Source organism: Scyliorhinus canicula, chromosome 5 (genome assembly GCF_902713615.1).
Source record: "Scyliorhinus canicula chromosome 5, sScyCan1.1, whole genome shotgun sequence".
NCBI classification, from domain to species: domain Eukaryota; kingdom Metazoa; phylum Chordata; class Chondrichthyes; order Carcharhiniformes; family Scyliorhinidae; genus Scyliorhinus; species Scyliorhinus canicula.
This window is the reverse complement of record NC_052150.1, coordinates 146,912,210-146,930,076: the sequence shown is the minus strand read 5'-3', so window position 1 is coordinate 146,930,076 and position 17,867 is coordinate 146,912,210. Positions and strand designations below refer to the sequence as shown.

At 46.5% G+C, this 17,867-nt stretch overlaps 1 protein-coding gene across 2 annotated transcripts in view; it reads left to right on the top strand.

Moving 5' to 3' along the window:
- Nucleotides 1–17,607, top strand: part of LOC119966314 (retinol dehydrogenase 12-like) — a 41,368-nt gene extending 23,761 nt beyond the window's left edge. The window contains exons 5-7 of one of the 2 annotated variants that reach the window (XM_038797792.1): nucleotides 5,003–5,212; nucleotides 8,594–8,747; nucleotides 17,446–17,607. In XM_038797792.1, coding sequence (XP_038653720.1) covers nucleotides 5,003–5,212; nucleotides 8,594–8,747; nucleotides 17,446–17,548 — 467 coding nt within the window. In that variant the 3' untranslated portion in view covers nucleotides 17,549–17,607. Of the gene's footprint in view, nucleotides 1–5,002; nucleotides 5,213–8,554; nucleotides 8,748–17,445 lie in introns of both variants that reach the window. The other variant, XM_038797791.1, reaches the window with a different exon arrangement.
- The last annotated feature ends 260 nt before the right edge of the window (nucleotides 17,608–17,867 follow it).

Sequence of the window (17,867 nt, the reverse complement as noted above, 5' to 3'; positions counted from 1 at the left end):
TTTCTAAAGCACTCTTTGATAAATTGAATAAATGGTGTTCAGATGTCTTTTAAACCTTTTTGCTTTTTTGTAATTTTCTCCATTTTTAAATCTCCCTCATCAGAGTCCTTATTTGAATTTGCAGTTTTATGGTGGGCCATTTTAGTGTTGTGAACTCTGCCAGTGAATGAGTGCCAGATGCTGCATTTTGTGAAGAGAAGTTGTGGTAAAGCCTGAATGGTGTACAAAAACAATGTTTATGTTTTGGTGTTTGTCGCAGAGTTTAAGCAATCTTGATCACATAAAATTTCTCTTGACAGAATGGGGGGGGGGGGTTGGGCTTACGTAGGGTGCTATTTACAGGGGCCGGTGCAGACTCGATGGGCTGAATGGCCTCCTTCTGCACTGTCAATTGTATGATTCCATGAAAGTTAGTGGTGGAAAGGAAAGGGAAAGACATTTCTGTATTTAATTTTTAAAAAGTGTACTAGACTCAAGAAGTGCTGAGAGGTTTCCGTTGAAGGAGAGGGATAAAAGATAGACCATCAAAGCTCCAAATGGCAACGTGAATTTGTAACATTACCCAACTCTGCCCCTGCCTCAGCTCATCTGCTGCAGAAGCCTTCATCCATGCCTTTGTGGCTTCTTGACTAGAGTACTCCAGTGCACTCCTGGCTGGTCTCTCACATTTTACTTTCATAAGTTGGTCATCCATACCTTTACTTGCACCAAGTCCCATTCAGTCATCACCTCAAGGTTCACTGACCAACATGACTCCTAGATGAACAACATGTTAATTAAAAAATTCTCATCCCTGTTTTCAAATCCCTTCGTGGCTAGGCCCCCTTCCCCCGCCCACATCCTTGTAATCTCTCCCAGCCCAATAACCCTCTGAGCCATCTCCACTCATCTAATTTTGGTCTCTTAAGCATTCCTAATTTTAACAAGTCCGCCATTGGCAGCTGACACCATAGACTCCTAGGTCCTAGGGCTAGATTCTCCGTTATTGGGCCGAAGTCCCCACGCCGTCATGAAAACTGTGGTCTTTTACGCCAGGAAAACCGGTGTCAAAAGGCCACAGATTCATTGTCTTGCTGGGCGCTAGCAGGCAGCCGTGGTAAAGCTCGCAGCTCTATCTGCTGATACAGCCCCCCAGCACATTCGGGTCAAAGGCTGTGCACAGTTGCGGCTTGCAGTGGCTGCACCGTGCTCCATGGCAGACTCAGCCCGCAGGCCTGGACCGGCAAAACGCCGCTACGTACGGCCCGTGAACGAGGTCTACGCGCGACACCTCTTCACCAGTTCCAGGACCTGGATGACACGGTAACGTTAGCCACCTCTCTGGGGGGGAGGGTCGACATTTAGGGTCTCGAGGCTGCATATGGTGAGTGGGGGCAGGGGCCCTCCGAACTTCAGGGTTAGGCTCCTGAGGTTACATTGGAAGTCGAGTCCCAATAGGAGAGGTGCGCAGATGTCTGGGAGCACATATAATTTAAAGTTAGCGTACTCAGCACCCTGTACTTCTAGGGTTGCAGTAGTGCACCCTTGGATTTGCACGAGGTGCGACCCAGAGGCGAGGGAGATGGTTTGTTGCGCCGGGAAAATTGGGAGCGAGCAGCGTCCTACCATGTCCGGGTGAATGAAGCTCTTTGTGCTCCCGGAGTCGAAGAGGCAAGGCGTCTCGTGCCCATTAACCCGGACGGCCATCATGGAGCTCCGGAGGTGCTTGGGTTGCGACTGGTCCAGGGTGACCGCGCTGAACTGCGGGTAGCCGGCTGCATGGTCGGAGGTGCTGGGCCGGCTCCGCGATGACTGTCCATATTGATCATACGCGTCGAGCGGCGTAGCAGATAGCGGCCAAGGTGGCGGCCCCCATGGATCGCACATGGCCGGCCATGTGGGGGAGGATGGGCAAGATGGCGCCCCCTCGTGCATCGCACGTGCTGCGTGGGCTAGAAGATGGTGGCCCCCCACTGATAGCACGAGGCTGATGACTCGTCTGCAGGGGGTGGAGTGGGCAGACACGCTGCCACACTGCGGGCCTGTGAGTTCGAGTTTTTAGACCTGGCCAGGCAAACTTTGGCGAAATGTCCTTTTTTTCCGCAGCTGCTGCAGTTTGCGATGCGGGCCAGGCAATGCTGTTGGGGGTGTTGAGACTGGCAGCAAAAATAGCTGGGTAGCCTCCCATGATGGGTGGGCGGCCGCACAGCACAGGCCTAGGGTAGTCTTTGGTCCGGGGCCCACGAGGGGGTCGCATGGTCAGCCGGGGACGCAGTAAGGCTCTGCAACGCAACCTCCAGAGAGGTGGCTAACGCCTCTGCCTGCTTGGTTGAGGGTGGCGGCGAGAGAGACCTCTGATGCGCCGCTCTCCACCTGGAAGGGGACGGACTCGTCCACCACGCGCATCACGGCTTTGGCAATGTCCGCCCACTAATCAAGGCCACCATCTTTCCACTGGCAACTGAGCCCCGCCAGGCCTTCAGCTGCATCAAGGCGGACATCGCCAAAGCCGCGATGCGCACGGTGGATGAGTCCGTCCCCTTCCAGGTGGAGAGCGACGCATCAGAGGTCGCTCTCGCCGCCACCCTCAACCAAGCAGGCAGACTGGTAGCGTTCTTTTCGCGCACCCTCAGCACCTCTGAAATTTGACACTTCTCGGTCGAAAAAGAAGCCCAAGCCATCGTGGAAGCCGTGCGGCACTGGAGGCACTACCTCGCGGGTAGGAGGTTTACCCTCGTCATCGACCAACGATCGGTAGCCTTCATGTTCGACAATATGCAGCGGAGCAAAATCAAGAACGATAAGATCTTGAGGTGGAGGATCAAACTCTCCACCTATAACTGCAATATAGTATATCGTCCTGGGAAGCTCAACGAGCCCCTAGATGCCCTGTCCCACGGCACATGCGCCAGCGCGCAAGGTGACCGAATACGGGCTATCCACGATGACCTCTGCCACCCGGGGTCACCCGGCTCGTCCATTATATCAAGGCCCGCAACCTGCCCTACTCCACCAAGGAGGTCAGAGCTATGACCAGGGACTGCCAAGTGTAAACCGCACTTCTATCGACCGGATAAGGCCCACCTGGTAAAGGCATCCCGGCCCTTTGAACGCCTCAGTATCGATTTAAAGGGCCCCTCCCCTCCAATAACCCAATACAGATTTCTTCAACATCATAGATGAGTTCTCCCGCTTCCCATTTGCAATCCCCTGCCCCAATATGACCACGTCCACTGTCATTAGAGCCCTGCATAGTGTCTTCACCATATTTGGTTTCCACAGTTATGTCTACAGCGACCGGGGCTCGTCGTTCATGAGCGACAAACTGCGTCAGTACCTGCTCAGTAAGGGAATTGCCTCGAGCAGGACTACCAGTTACAACCCCAGGGGAAACGGGTAGGTGGAAAGGGAGAACGCGACGGTCTGGAAGACCGTCCTACTGACCCTGCGGTCGAGGAATATCCCAGTTTCTCACTGGCAGGAGGTCCTCCCCAATGCGCTCCACTCTTTCAGGTCCCTCCTTTTGGGGCTGAACAGGGGCTGTTTAGCTCACAGGGCTAATCGCTGGCTTTGAAAGCAGACCAAGGCAAGCCAGCAGCACGGTTCGATTCCCGTAACAGCCTCCCCGGACAGGCGCCGGAATGTGGCGACTAGGGGCTTTTCACAGTAACTTCATTTGAAGCCTACTCGTGACAATAAGCGATTTTCATTTCATTTCATTTTGCACGGCCCCGGACGAGACTCCTCATGACCACTTGTTTGCTTTCCCTAGGGGAGCTACCTGAGGGGCCTCGCTTCCATCCTGGCTGAAGACATTGGGACCAGTCCTCCTCAGAAAACACATCTGGAGCCATATGACCGACCCTCTGGTAGAGAGGGTCCAGCTCCTGCACTCCAAACCCCAGTATGCTTATGTCGAACACTCCGATGGCCGACAAGATACCGTCTCCCTCCGGGACCTGGAGCCCGCAGGCTCCACCACCACCTCAGTCCCCCCACTATATCCTGCCCAACCTACCTTGTCCAGCGCCCCTATATGGTTCCCGCGTTCCCACCCGCTTGCCACACCAGTCCACAGGAATGAAGCTCCAGAAGAGACGCTCCCGGAGTCCACGCCTGTGCCCGCACCGACCCCACTTCCGATGCCAGCACGGGTGAGCCCGACACCTGGACTAGCAACAACTCCAGAGCTTCAGCGATCGCAACGCACAATCCGTGCGCCGGACTGGCTGAACTTATGAGCCCGTCACCCCCACTGGACTTCATTTTTTAACAGGGGGTGAATGTGGTCAATGTATAGTACTAGTAATTCACCAGTGTATTAGTATCATGTTCTGCCGTTGTGTTACTGCTATGTTATGTTGTTGACCATGTGGGCTCCACCTATGGGCCATTGTGTGGCTTCACCCACAGGGGCTATGTTGGGGCATGTATGGGCTCCGCCCATGGCTCCTCCCCATGAAATGAAATATAAGGAGCAGTTGACCTGTAGGCGGTCCACAGTATTGTACTAGTCGCAGGCAGGCTCTCTTCTAAGCTGATTAAAAGCTCGGTTTGCTTCTACTCATGTCTTTGAATGAATTGATGGATGCATCAGGCAATGAGGTGATGGATACTCGGCGCGGCATACTCCACAAGTATGTCGATTTTCGGTGGGGGGGGGTGGAGAATTTAAAAAACCGGCACCACTCCCGATTTCGGCACCAAAATGGATTTTCCACCCTGTTTTTGAACGCGATTTTGGCGTCGGGGAGCAGAGAAACCAGCCCCTAATCTCTGGTATTCGTCCCTAAATCTCGGTCCCCTTCTCCCTTTAAAGATGCCCCTTAAAGCAGACCTCTTTCACCACATTTTTGGTCTCCTTAAAGTGGCATGGTCTCGTGTTTTGTAATGCTCCTGTGAAGTGCCTTGGGACTTCAATACATTAAAGATGCTAATTTATTCAAGCGGTTGTGAAGAGTTTGCAAATCAGCTTCCCATGTTATTTCTGAATAATGAAATTAAATATTTGCTCTATTTTCAGGTCACTTTTTATTAACCTATTTGCTGATTGATTTGATAAAACAGTCTGCTCCCTCTCGTATCATCAACGTCTCCTCTTCTGCACACAAAATGGGAAGTATTCATTTTGACGACTTAAACAGTGAGAAGAGCTACAACTCGGTGAAAGCTTATGCACAGAGCAAACTAGCAAATATTATGTTTACAAGGGAACTGGCTCAAAAACTCAAAGGTAAAGCCAAGTTGAAAGTGGTTTGTAAGAAATTACTGAATTACGTGAATGGAATCAGATTTTGTCACCATTTATGTTACAAGAGAAAAAAATGTCCTTTAAAATTGCATTGATCTTTACTTTTGATTTATTCATTCACGGGATGTGGGTGTCGGTGGCTAGACCAGCATTTAATGCCCATCGCTATATTTAAAGATATTTACCAAAATATACCAATCCTGCAATAGTCTGCTTTAGAGAAAGTGCATTTTGTTTTTTGGCAATTAAATTGAATTTTTCTGATATTGCTTTGAACATATATAAGCCAAATTCTTTATTGTTTCAATATACTGTCCCATCATACTGTTTAATTTTAATATTTAAAGACTACTGCAGTACCAAAGAACAAAATCCAATCAAAAGTTAAAAATTGTATTTGATTGTGATGCCAAGTCACGGTGTACGTATAAATACAAGCATAATACTCTGGTGCAAAATGATTTAAGCGGTCTTAACCACCTTATGCCATTCTCAACTTAACCCAATCAATTTATCCACTCCAATATTAAATATGTTTGACAAAATTCTCCATTTGAGAGACTAAGTGCTGACGCTGGGACTGAGCTGCGGGTGTTTTGCGTTCGCAAAAACAGTGCCAGTCCTGGAGCAATTCAGGACCTGTTAATGGTCTAGCACCCCCCCCCCCCCTCACCCCCCACCCCCGGGTCTGGCAGGCACCCCCAGCCAGTGGCAACACCGGTAGCATACAGTTGTGCCTTAGAGAACATGTCCTACCTCCCCCCTCTCCTCCTACTTCATCCCTCTCTCCCAGTAGCCATGGTACCTGCTTCCCGATTTTATATACCACAAGTAAATCATTCTGTTAGTAATTCCTCCTGGCGGAGGTGGAGCATCGCTGGAGGCCCGGAGAATACTGGGGCGAGCCCGGTAATGATATGCCAATGGTGTTTACTGTACAATATGCATGGCCATGCCGACGTGCGGCGTAGAACACATTCACGCCGCTATCGAGGGCCCAGAGCACGGCATTCTGTTTGTCGCCTGTCTACTATTTCTCTGTCCAATCATGTTCCCCAAGAGTCTGGCCTGTTTTGTATTATCCCCACTTACTGGGCCAAGAAAGATCTTTCCATTTTTAAATAATGCATTTACATGAAATTCTGATGAGTTGATGAGAAATCCTTGGTGCAATAGGTTTCAATAATGCTTCTCGATCACTGACACTAGTATTTAACTATGGCCTGAGATAATAGCAAAATATCTTCATTATGTGTGCAAGGCTATGCACCAAGTTTCAATCGTCCAGATCCTGTGTCTCGTTGGGCATGTTTTGCATGATATATATGTGATATAATAATTAGTATTAAAATTGGTTATCTCACTGAGGAATCATAAAGAACATGTTTAAAAACTAATGTATGAAAGATGCTCTGATGCCCGAGTTAAAACTTCATAGTTTGGGCAAAGAGAGAGACAGACAGACAAGAAGTTACGGAGGACAGTTTGTATGCAAGGACATGCTAGCTAAAGCTCTGAAGCAAAAGATGCAAGCGGCACAACCAATTGCCGCCCCAAATGTCAGCTGGAGTCATGAGTTGAGAGTGTACAATAATAAAAGCAAAATACTGCGGATGCTGGAAATCTGAAATTATGACAGAAAATGCTGGATAAACTCAGCCGGTCTGGCAGCATCTGTGGAGCGAGAAACTGGGTTGATGTTTCGAGTCCGCATGACTTCTTCCTCCGAAGTCATCAAACTCTAAACGTTAGCTCTGTTTCTCTGCACAGATGCTGCTAGGCTAGCTGCGTTTTCCCAGCATTTTTTGTTTTTATATTCGTGGAGTTTGACAGCAGAAACCTAGGAACTCACTGAGGGGGGGTGGAATGAACTGGTGGATATGGTGGAATGAAGTGGTGGATATGAAGAGGAGGCAAAAATCTGAAGGCCAAAAGCAGCTGTTAAATATTGAATAGTTGCAACTCGGTCGAAAATGGGGTAGAGTAGCTCTTTTAAAAAAAGAGTTGCTGGAGTTTGAAGTTAAGGAAGGACCACTATATATAGTCTGTTTTCCAATTTTATCGCATCATCCTTTTTGCTGACAAATATCAAAACTTTTGGAATTGGAGTTGATGTGTGAGAATCATTAAAGAAACAGTGTGCAGCAGTACATGATGTGGCAGTAAAGAGTTGATGGTAGGCCTCTTAAGGATGTAAGTGTTGGCAACAGTTTTGAAGAGGATAATTGTGCCTCCCTTGGAACAGCCAAAATGGAGTCTGTTTGAACTCAACACAAAGTCGAAATGGCTGTATTGGGTGCAGATATCCTTCTTGTTTGAATCACGTCTACCCTCGTCCCTTGCCGACATAAAATGCATTTGTCGGAAAGAGGAACAAGACTATCCAGGGGCACAGTTACACAAATAATGAATGTTGGCATATGTTAATTTTTTTTAAAGGCAAACCAAACATTAGGGTTTATTTCTAGAAGGATAGAATTGAAATGTAGTGATGTAATGCTAAACCTGTGTAGAAGTTTAGTTAGACCACACTTGGCATGTGCAGAGTCTCTAGAGCATGAAAATGATATAGAACTATTGGCAAAGCTGTAATACAGATTTACAAGGGTGATACCAGAACTGAGAGGTTATAATTAGCGGGAAAGACTGAATAGATTGCATTTAAAAAAAAAATGATAATAGCTGTTCACTAGAATGGATGTAGAAACTAGGGATCATAAGTCCAAAGGTTAAGTGGATTGACCATGCTAAATCGCCCCTTAGTGACCAAGAATGTGCAGATTAGGTGGGTTATAGGGATAGGGCGGTGGAGTGGACCTGGGTAGGGTGCTCTTTCAGAGGGTCGGTACAGACTCAGTGGGCCAAATGGCCTCCTTGTGCACTGTAATAATTCTATGGTTCTTCTATAAATATACGATACTTACAGATAAATCCTATTAGGATTGGGAAGGAAGATTGTTATCCAAACAGTGTTAACAATAAGTAATGCACTGTCAGAAGGTGTACTGTTGTTGAGGCAAATAGAATAGACATCTTTAAGGAGACGCTCAACATGAAAAAGCCCAGAAAGGAATGGGATATGCTGCGAGGTTTAGATGAAGAGGCTTGTGTGGAACTGACACAGACTGGTAAGGCTGTGTGCCATTGTTTTCTCTATGTTGTGACGTGATGCAACTCCATGCCGACATACAATTTTAAAAATAATTCCCGAGAAATCTGCAAGGAAAATAGAAGTGTATATTTGAAACAACGTTATAAGTGCGCTCAGTGGTGTATAACAGTGATTGGCTATTTTGTCTGTTCTTATTTCCCTATCTCTAATAGGGACAGGTGTACTTGTCTTTTCTTTGCATCCTGGCGTAGTTCGGACTAACCTCGCGAGACATTTGAACCCTGCTGCTCGGTTTGGGCTGGCAATGCTGAGACCTTTTACCAAATCTCCATCGACTGGTGCAGAAACTTCAATTTATTGTGCCGTGGCTGATGGACTGGAGGAGGAAACTGGGCAATATTTCAGGTAAAAGTAGAATGAAACTTGTGTTGTATTTAAATGCATGGTATTCAACATGTATTCCATTCTCTCTGTGTTGCTAAGAAAATACCTTTAAGCCATATACTTCTGTGACTCATTTATGGACAACATGGTACCAGGTGAAAGCACAGTATCACACTGTTGCTTCACCAGGGTCCCAGGTTTGATTCCCGCTTGGATCACTGCCTGTGTGGACTCTGCACGTTCCCCCTGTGTCTGCATCGGTTTTCTCCAGGTGCTCCGGTTTCCTCCCCACAAATCCCGAAAGACGTCCTGTTAGGTAATTTGGACATTCTGAATTTTTTCTCTGTGTACCCGAACAGATGCCGGAATGTGGTGACTAGGGGCTTTTCACAGTAACTTCACTGCGGTGTTAATGTAAGACTACTTGTGACAATAAAGATTATTATTATTAAATGTAAACTTCATAAGGAGTAGCTCTCACATTGATGCCAAATGCACACACAAACATTTTACAGCATTTTAATTTTTTGACTTTAAATGCATTTTGGTGACTATCCCGATCAGGAAGGTTTGGAATGATGTGTGAAGAGGACTTAAGCCCAGATGGGTGCTGTATGAATGGTGTATATCCTGCCCATTGCTGATAGATGCCAGCTTTCTGCCAATAGGGGTAAGGGAGCATTGACTCACATATCATGGAAACCCAAACTCAGTAGACTGTTTGAGGAGACTGTTGGGTGCTGAGCTCAAACAAATCCCATTTTCACTGGAGTGAGGGAATTAATCCACAGTGTGGAACACATTAATTTTTTGAATTGAGAAAAATGCTTGTGAGGGGCAGATACGATCCGTAGAATGGTCGAGCTGTGACGTTATTTAAGCAGCCTGTGTTTTAAAATTTGAAAAAGCTACCAGCATTGTGCCTGAGTTGAAAGAAATCTACTGGCCGTTTCGGTAGATATTTGACCCAAGTGTTTTCATAATAGTATTTTTACCACTTGACTGATGCCCACAACCTATCGTTATCACAGCTGTAAGTTCACAGTTTGATTGATAGTTTGAAGAAGCTATTAAAGGATTTGTTGTCTCTAAACATTATGAATATAAATCCTTTCATAAGGGATCAAGTACCTGAAGGGATATACGGCCCATATTTTTCCCTGGTCGGATCTGCGTAGTTGTGTGATTTCCTGACTCAGCAAACTTGAGCTTTTAAATGGCCGCCCATAGATCAGAGTTATGGTTGGGTTACGCCAGGAGTCCATGTGGAGGATGCCAAATGGAGGCAGGCATGGGCCTGCCTCCATTTGCACTGGATTGCTGAACCTGTTGCATTTGAGTGCTACAGTGAGAGTTTGGTGACTGAGGGAGTATAAGGGTTCATTTTTATTTAAAGTTTAGTATTTCTTTTATTTAGTTAATTAACTTAAAAGTTGCTGTTTGGTCTATAAGAAGGTGAATTTTGAATCGGCTTTAAACAAGGTTCTACTTGTAGGTACTTGCAGCTGGAGCTTGTTAATTAGTTAATTGGATTAGGCCACTTTTCAGAGGCTAGAGTCACACTATAAATCTGAGCTAGTTACAGTACAGACTTTGTTTGCACTGGAGTGTTGAACTTTTTGCATTTGAGTGCTACAGTGAGAGTTTGGTGACTGACGGAATGCTGAACTGGTTGCATTTGAGTACTACAGTGAGAGTTTGGTGACTGAGGGAGTTAGGTGAGGAGGGAGTAAGGTGCTCCTTACATTTCATTTCCTATATTTATCAAAGAGCGTGAAGGGAGCCAGGAGTTTAGAGTACAGCTGACTGGAAGCAGAGTCAGAGGGCGGAGGTCCAGTTGGTCTGCAGGGCAGCTATACTCTGTAAAGTAAGAGGGGATGGAGGCTAGGGCAGCTGCATGCTCTTCCTGTAGGATGTGGGTGGCGAGGGATACCACTGGTGTCCCCGCTGACTATACCTGTGGGAAGTGCACCCAACTCCAGCTCCTCAGAGACCGTGTTAGGGAACTGGAGCTGAAGCTGGATGAACTTCGGATCATCCGGGAGATAGAGGGGGTTATCGAGAAGAGTTACAGAGAGGTAGCCACACCCAAGGTACTGGACAAGAGTAGCTGGGTTACAGTCAGGGAAAAGAAAACTAACAGGCAGACAGTGCAGGGATCCCTCGTGGCCGTTCCCCTTCAAAACAAGTATGCGGTTTTGGATGCTGTTGGGGGGGATGACCTACCAGGAGAAGGCCCTAGAGGCCAGGTCTCTGGCACTGAGTCTGGCTCTGGGGCTCAGAAGGGAAGGGGGGAGCGTAGAAAAGCAATAGTAATAGGAGATTCAATGGTTAGGGGAATAGATAGGAGATTCTGTGGGCGCGAGCGAGACTCCCGGAAGGTATGTTGCCCCCCCCCCCCCCCCCCCCCGGTGCCAGGGCCAGGGATGTCTCGGATCGTGCCTTCAGGATCCTGAAGGGGGAGGGTGAGCAGCCAGAAGTCGTGGTGCACATTGGTACCAACGACGTAGGTAGGAAAAGGGGTGTGGAGGTAATAAACCAGTTTAGGGAGTTAGGCTGGAAGTTAAAGGCCAGGACAGACAGAGTTGTCATCTCTGGTTTGTTGCCGGTGCCACGTGATAGCGAGGCTAGGAATAGGGAGAGAGTGCAGTTGAACATGTGGCTGCAGGAATGGTGTAGGAGGGAGGGCTTCAGGTATTTGGATAATTGGAGTGCATTCTGGGGAAGGTGGGACCTGTACAAGCAGGACAGGTTGCATCTGAACCAGAGGGGCACCAATATCCTGGGGGGGAGGTTTTCTAGTAGCCTTCGGGAGGGTTTAAACTAATTTGGCAGGGGAATGGGAACCGGATCTGTAGTCCAGCAACTAGGGAAGCCGATATTCAGGACGCCAAAGCACGTAGTGATGCAGTGGGGAAGGTAACACTGACAAAGGAGAGGACTTGCAGGCAAGGAGATGGGTTGAAGTGTGTACACTTCAATGCAAGAAGCATCAGGAATAAGGTGGGTGAACTTAAGGCATGGATTGGTACTTGGGACTATGATGTGGTGGCCATCACGGAAACTTGGATAGAAGAGGGGCAGAAATGGTTGTTGGAGGTCCCTGCTTATAGATGTTTCAACAAGATTAGGGAGGATGGTAAAAGAGGGGGGGGGGGGTGGGGTCAGAAATAGGAAAGGAGCAGTCACCTTGTTGGGAGTTTTCTATAGGCCCCCCAATAGCAGCAGAGATGTGGAGGAACAGATTGGGAAACAGATTTTGGAAAGATGTAGAAGTCACAGAGTAGTAGTCATGGGTGACTTCAACTTCCCAAACATTGAGTGGAAACTCTTTAGATCAAATAGTTTTGATGGGGTAGTGTTTGTGCAGTGTGTCCAGGAAGCTTTTCTAACACAGTATGTAGATTGTCCGACCAGAGGGGAGGCCATATTGGATTTGGTACTTGGTAATGAACCAGGGCAAGTGATAGATTTGTTAGTGGGGGAGCATTTTGGAGGTAGTGACCACAATTCTGTGACTTTCACTTTAGTAATGGAGAGGGATAGGTGCGTGCAACAGGGCAAGGTTTACAATTGGGGGAAGGGTAAATACAATGCTGTCAGACAAGAATTGAAGTGCAGAATTTGGGAACATAGGCTGTCAGGGAAGGACATAAGTGAAATGTGCAACTTGTTCAAGGAACAGGTACTGCGTGTTTTTGATATGAATGTCCCTGTCAGGCAGGGAAGAGATGGTCGAGTGAGGGAACCATGGTTGACAAGAGAGGTTGAATGTCTTGTTAAGAGGAAGAAGGAGACTTGTGTAAGGCTGAGGAAACAAGGTTCAGACAGGGCGCTGGAGGGATACAAGATAGCCAGGAGAGAACTGAAGAAAGGGTTTAGGAGAGCTAAGAGAGGACATGAAAAATCTTTGGCGGGGAGGATCAAGGAAAACCCCAAGGCCTTTTACACATATGTGAGAAATATGAGAATGACTAGAGCGAGGGTAGGTCCGATCAAGGACAGTAGCGGGAGATTGTGTATTGAGTCTGAAGAGATAGGAGAGGTCTTGAACAAGTATTTTTCTTCAGTATTTACAAACAAGAGGGGCCATATTGTTGGAGAGGACAGTGTGAAACAGACTGGTAAGCTCGAGGAGATACTTGTTAGGAAGGAAGATGTGTTGGGCGCTGTGAAAAACTTGAGGATAGACGAGTCCCCCGGGTCTGACAGGATATATCCAAGGATTCTAAGGGAAGCAAGAAATAAAATTGCAGAGCCGTTGGCAATGATCTTTTCGTCCTCACTGTCAACAGGGGTGGTACCAGAGGATTGGAGAGTGGCGAATGTTGTACCCCTGTTCAAAAAAGGGAATAGGGATAACCCTGGGAACTACAGGCCAGTTAGTCTTACTTCGGTGATAGGCAAAGTAATGGAAAGGGTACTGAGGGATAGGATTTCTGAGCATCTGGAAAGACACTGCTTGATTAGGGATAGTCAGCACGGATTTGTGAGGGGTAGGTCTTGCCTTACAAGTCTTATTGACTTCTTTGAGGAGATGACCAAGCATGTGGATGAAGGTAAAGCAGTTGATGTAGTGTACATGGATTTTAGTAAGGCATTTGATAAGGTTCCCCATGGTAGGCTTATGCAGAAAGTAAGGAGGCATGGGATAGTGGGAAATTTGGCCAGTTGGATAACGAACTGGCTAACCGATATTCAGCCTGGAGCCCAGTTACCAGTGGCGTATCGCAGGGATCAGTTCTGGGTCCTCTGCTGTTTGTGATTTTCATTAACGACTTGGATGAGGGAGTTGAAGGGTGGGTCAGTTAATTTGCAGATGATACGAAGATTGGTGGAGTTGTGGATAGTGAGGAGGGCTGTTGTCGGCTTCAAAGAGACATAGATAGGATGCAGAGCTGGGCTGAGAAGTGGCAGATGGAGTTTAACCCTGACAAGTGTGAGGTTGTCCATTTTGGAAGGACAAATATGAATGCGGAATACAGGGTTAACGGTAGGGTTCTTGGCAATGTAGAGGAGCAGAGAGATCTTGGGGTCTATGTTCATAGATCTTTGAAAGTTGCCACTCAAGTGGATAGAGCTGTGAAGAAGGCCTATGGTGTGCTAGCGTTCATTAGCAGAGGGATTGAATTTAAGAGCCGTGAGGTGATGATGCAGCTGTACAAAACCTTGGTCAGGCCACATTTGGAGTACTGTGTGCAGTTCTGGTCACCTCATTTTAGGAAGGATGTGGAAGCTTTGGAAAAGGTGCAAAGGAGATTTACCAGGATGTTGCCTGGAATGGAGAGTAGGTCTTACGAGGAAAGGTTGAGGGTGCTAGGCCTTTTCTCATTAGAACGGAGAAGGATGAGGGGCGACTTGATAGAGGTTTATAAGATGATCAGGGGAATAGATAGAGTAGACAGTCAGAGACTTTTTCCCCGGGTGGAACAAACCATTACAAGGGGACATAAATTTAAGATAAATGGTGGAAGATATAGGGGGGATGTCAGAGGTAGGTTCTTTACCCAGAGAGTAGTGGGGGCATGGAATGCACTGCCTGTGGAAGTAGTTGAGTCGGAAACGTTAGGGACCTTCAAGCGACTATTGGATAGGTACATGGATTAGGGTACAATAATGGAGTGTAGATTAATTTCTTCTTAAGGGCAGCACGGTAGCATTGTGGATAGCACAATTGCTTCACAGCTCCAGGGTCCCAAGTTCGATTTCGACTTGGGTCATTGTCTGTGTAGAGTCTGCACATCCTCCCCGTGTGTGCGTGGGTTTCCTCCGGGTACTCCGGTTTCCTCCCACAGTCCAAAGATGTGCAGGTTGGGTAGATTGGTCATGATAAATTGCCCTTAGTGTCCAAAATTCTATGATTAACCTAGGACAAAAGTTCGGCACAACATTGTGGGCCGAAGGGCCTGTTCTGTGCTGTATTTCTCTATCTATCTCCCTCTGTGCTCCACCACTGTGTTTAGATAGTGTTGATAAAATAATAAAACAAAAAACCTCTTCAATCCTCAAGTTTCCCTACTCCTGAATACACTCCTGATGACCCATCCATGCCAACCTATGCCAACTCTTACCCTTTTTGCCAACTTGTGCCACATCATACTGCCCCACCCATTTCCGTCTGCCCTTAACCCCTTAATGTCAACTCACTCAGAATCCTTTGACACTTGCTGGATAATTTGATGGTTCCAAATAGTTTGTGTGTAGAAAGTGTATAATCATGTTTAATGATAAAATAAAATTCAAAGGATGCCTTAGCAATCGCAAAGGGTGCCTTACTTCACCTAAAGGTGTCCCAGAGCACCCTGTAAAGGGGTAACCTAATTATCTAAAAAATCCACCAAGTTCTAACATCCGCTTGTCTGGTTTGCTGTACACCCTCCAGGATTCATAGCTAGAGTTCAAAAATCATAGTTCAGTGTAGGCAGCTGGCAGTGCAGGCACAAACCCCAGCCTGATTCCAGTACCCCTTCCCCACAAAAACGGGAAATGCTGGATCGGGGCGGGACTTTGACATTTCACCCATTTGACCATTTCTGGGATTTTCACCAATAGCCTAAATATATTGAATGGACTTTCATGAATGATATTTTTTTTATAGTGAAGCCTACAAACTTATTTTGTATAATCATGCATGGCTTCTGAGATCTGTCTGTCCATGGTGGATTTGGTGTGCGGGGTGGAAAGGCAAATGGTGGTGGATAGGGGGCTGTAAGGGGCCATGGTGGTGAGTAGAGGGCATGAGTTGGCAGATGGGCTATAAGAGGAGCTCTTGGGGTAGGCAAGAACATGGGTCATAGCGCAGTACAGGCCCTTCGGCCCACGATGTTGCACCGACATGGGAAGTCAAAAACTAAAGGCCATCTAACCTACACTATGCCATTATCATCCATATGCTTATCCAATAAACTTTTAAATGCCCTCAATGTTGGCGAGTTCACTACTGTTGCAGGTAGGGCATTCCACGGCCTCACCACTCTTTGCGTAAAAAACCTACCTCTGACGTCTGTCCTATATCTATTACCCCTCAATTTAAGGCTATGTCCCCTCGTGCTAGCCACCTCCATCCGTGGGAGAAGGCTCTCACTGTCCACCCTATCTAACCCTCTCACTGTCCACCCTATCTAACCCTCTGATCATTTTGTATGCCTCTATTAAGTCACCTCTTAACCTTCTTCTCTCTAACGAAAACAACCTCAAGTCCATCAGCCTTTCCTCATAAGATTTTCCCTCCATACCAGGCAACAGTAAAAACAGATCCTGGTAAATCTCCTCTGCACCCGTTCCAAAGCTTCCACGTCCTTCCTATAATGAGGCGACCAGAACTGTACGCAATACTCCAAATGCGGCCGTACCAGAGTTTTGTACAGCTGCAACATGACCTCATGGCTCCTGAACTCAATCCCTCTACCAATAAAGGCCAACACACCATAGGCCTTCTTCACAACCCTATCAACCTGGGTGGCAACTTTCAGGGATCCATGTACATGGACACCGAGATCCCTCTGCTCATCCACACTGCCAAGAATTTTACCATTAGCCAAATATTCCGCATTCCTGTTATTCTTTCCAAAGTGAATCACCTCCCACTTCTCTACATTAAACTCCATTTGCCACCTCTCAGCCCAGCTCTGCACCTTATCTATGTCCCTCTGTAACCTGCAACATCCTTCCACACTGTCTACAACTCCACCGACTTTAGTGTCGTCTGCAAATTTACTCACCCAACCTTCTGTGCCCTCCTCTAGGTCATTTATAAAAATGACAAACAGCAACGGCCCCAGAACAGATCCTTGTGGTACGCCACTCGTAACTGAACTCCATTCTGAACATTTGGCATCAACCGCCACCCTCTGTCTTCTGGTTGGGGCTGAGGGTATGTGAGGGGTGAAACCTAAAGGGCCTAATATTTAACAAATCAACTGAGACAAACCCCCAGAGGTAGGCCTTTTAACCCACCCACCACGGCACTCTACAGACCCTATGGCTGTCTTGCAACTGAATTACAATTTACACCCACAACAAATCGGTTGTTCAACTTCATCAGTTGATTTTATGTGATTCTTCCACACTTCAGAAAAGAGAAAGCAACACGTACTCTTAGCATTAGGCAAAGCATTATAGTTATCAAGTTCAGTGCTACAGTATTTCAAGTTAGATGAATACAACCAACTGCAAATGAGAAAAAGTGTTCTGAAGGACAAACCTATAAGGTTAAGGATAGTTATTTTCACTTCACATTGGTACCTCCCTGCACTGTGCCATGGAGCAGCAAGCAAATGAATGTGAAGTTCCAGACATAAGGCAGCGAAATCACCAGTCCTTCCAAAGTTGACCCCGAACGCGGGTTCCTCAACAGCGGCATGGGCAAGGAATATAGATCGGCATCTACTTTTAGACTATCCCACCAGTGGTCACTGAGTGAACCACCTCCATCATGGGCCAATACGCTGTGGGGGTGCTGGTGAATTCCACCCGACGAGTGGCCAAGTTGAATAATGTGAACTCCTTTAAGGATATAAGATAAAAGCAAGAGCTTTCTCTCCCAAGCCAGACTTTGTGCTCCCTTGTTGCCAATTTAAGACAACCATTGACCGAGTGCCGGGATCAAATGTCCCATTGGGGTGCAAAAAGGGGAAGAGGAATTGTAATAAAACTGTTGCAAATGGTTACGAATAAACAGGAAATTTCAACATCTTCCTTTCCAATTTTTGCCAACCAGAGATTCTGAACTTACGGCTAGTTCACCGGCTGCCCATGATGATGAAAAATCAAAACGATTATGGGATGTAAGCTGCCAAATGTTGGAAATCGATTGGCAGTGAGAACAACTCTGATCCTTGACCTCAACAGCGTGTCATATAAAATGATGTTTTTAGCTTCAGTTTCTTTGTTCTGTTCTTCATCAACAAGATTAAGATTGAATCTGAAAAATACAATTACATTAACATTATTGACATTGAAATGCAAATGATTTAACATTCTCAAGATGCACATTTATTTACATATAATACATATTTGTGTATTATATATATATATATATATATATATATATATATATATATATATATATATATATCCTATTTATGTGTAAGTAGATTTGCATTTTCTACTTATTTGCTCTTAATAGTTCAGGTTTTTGTC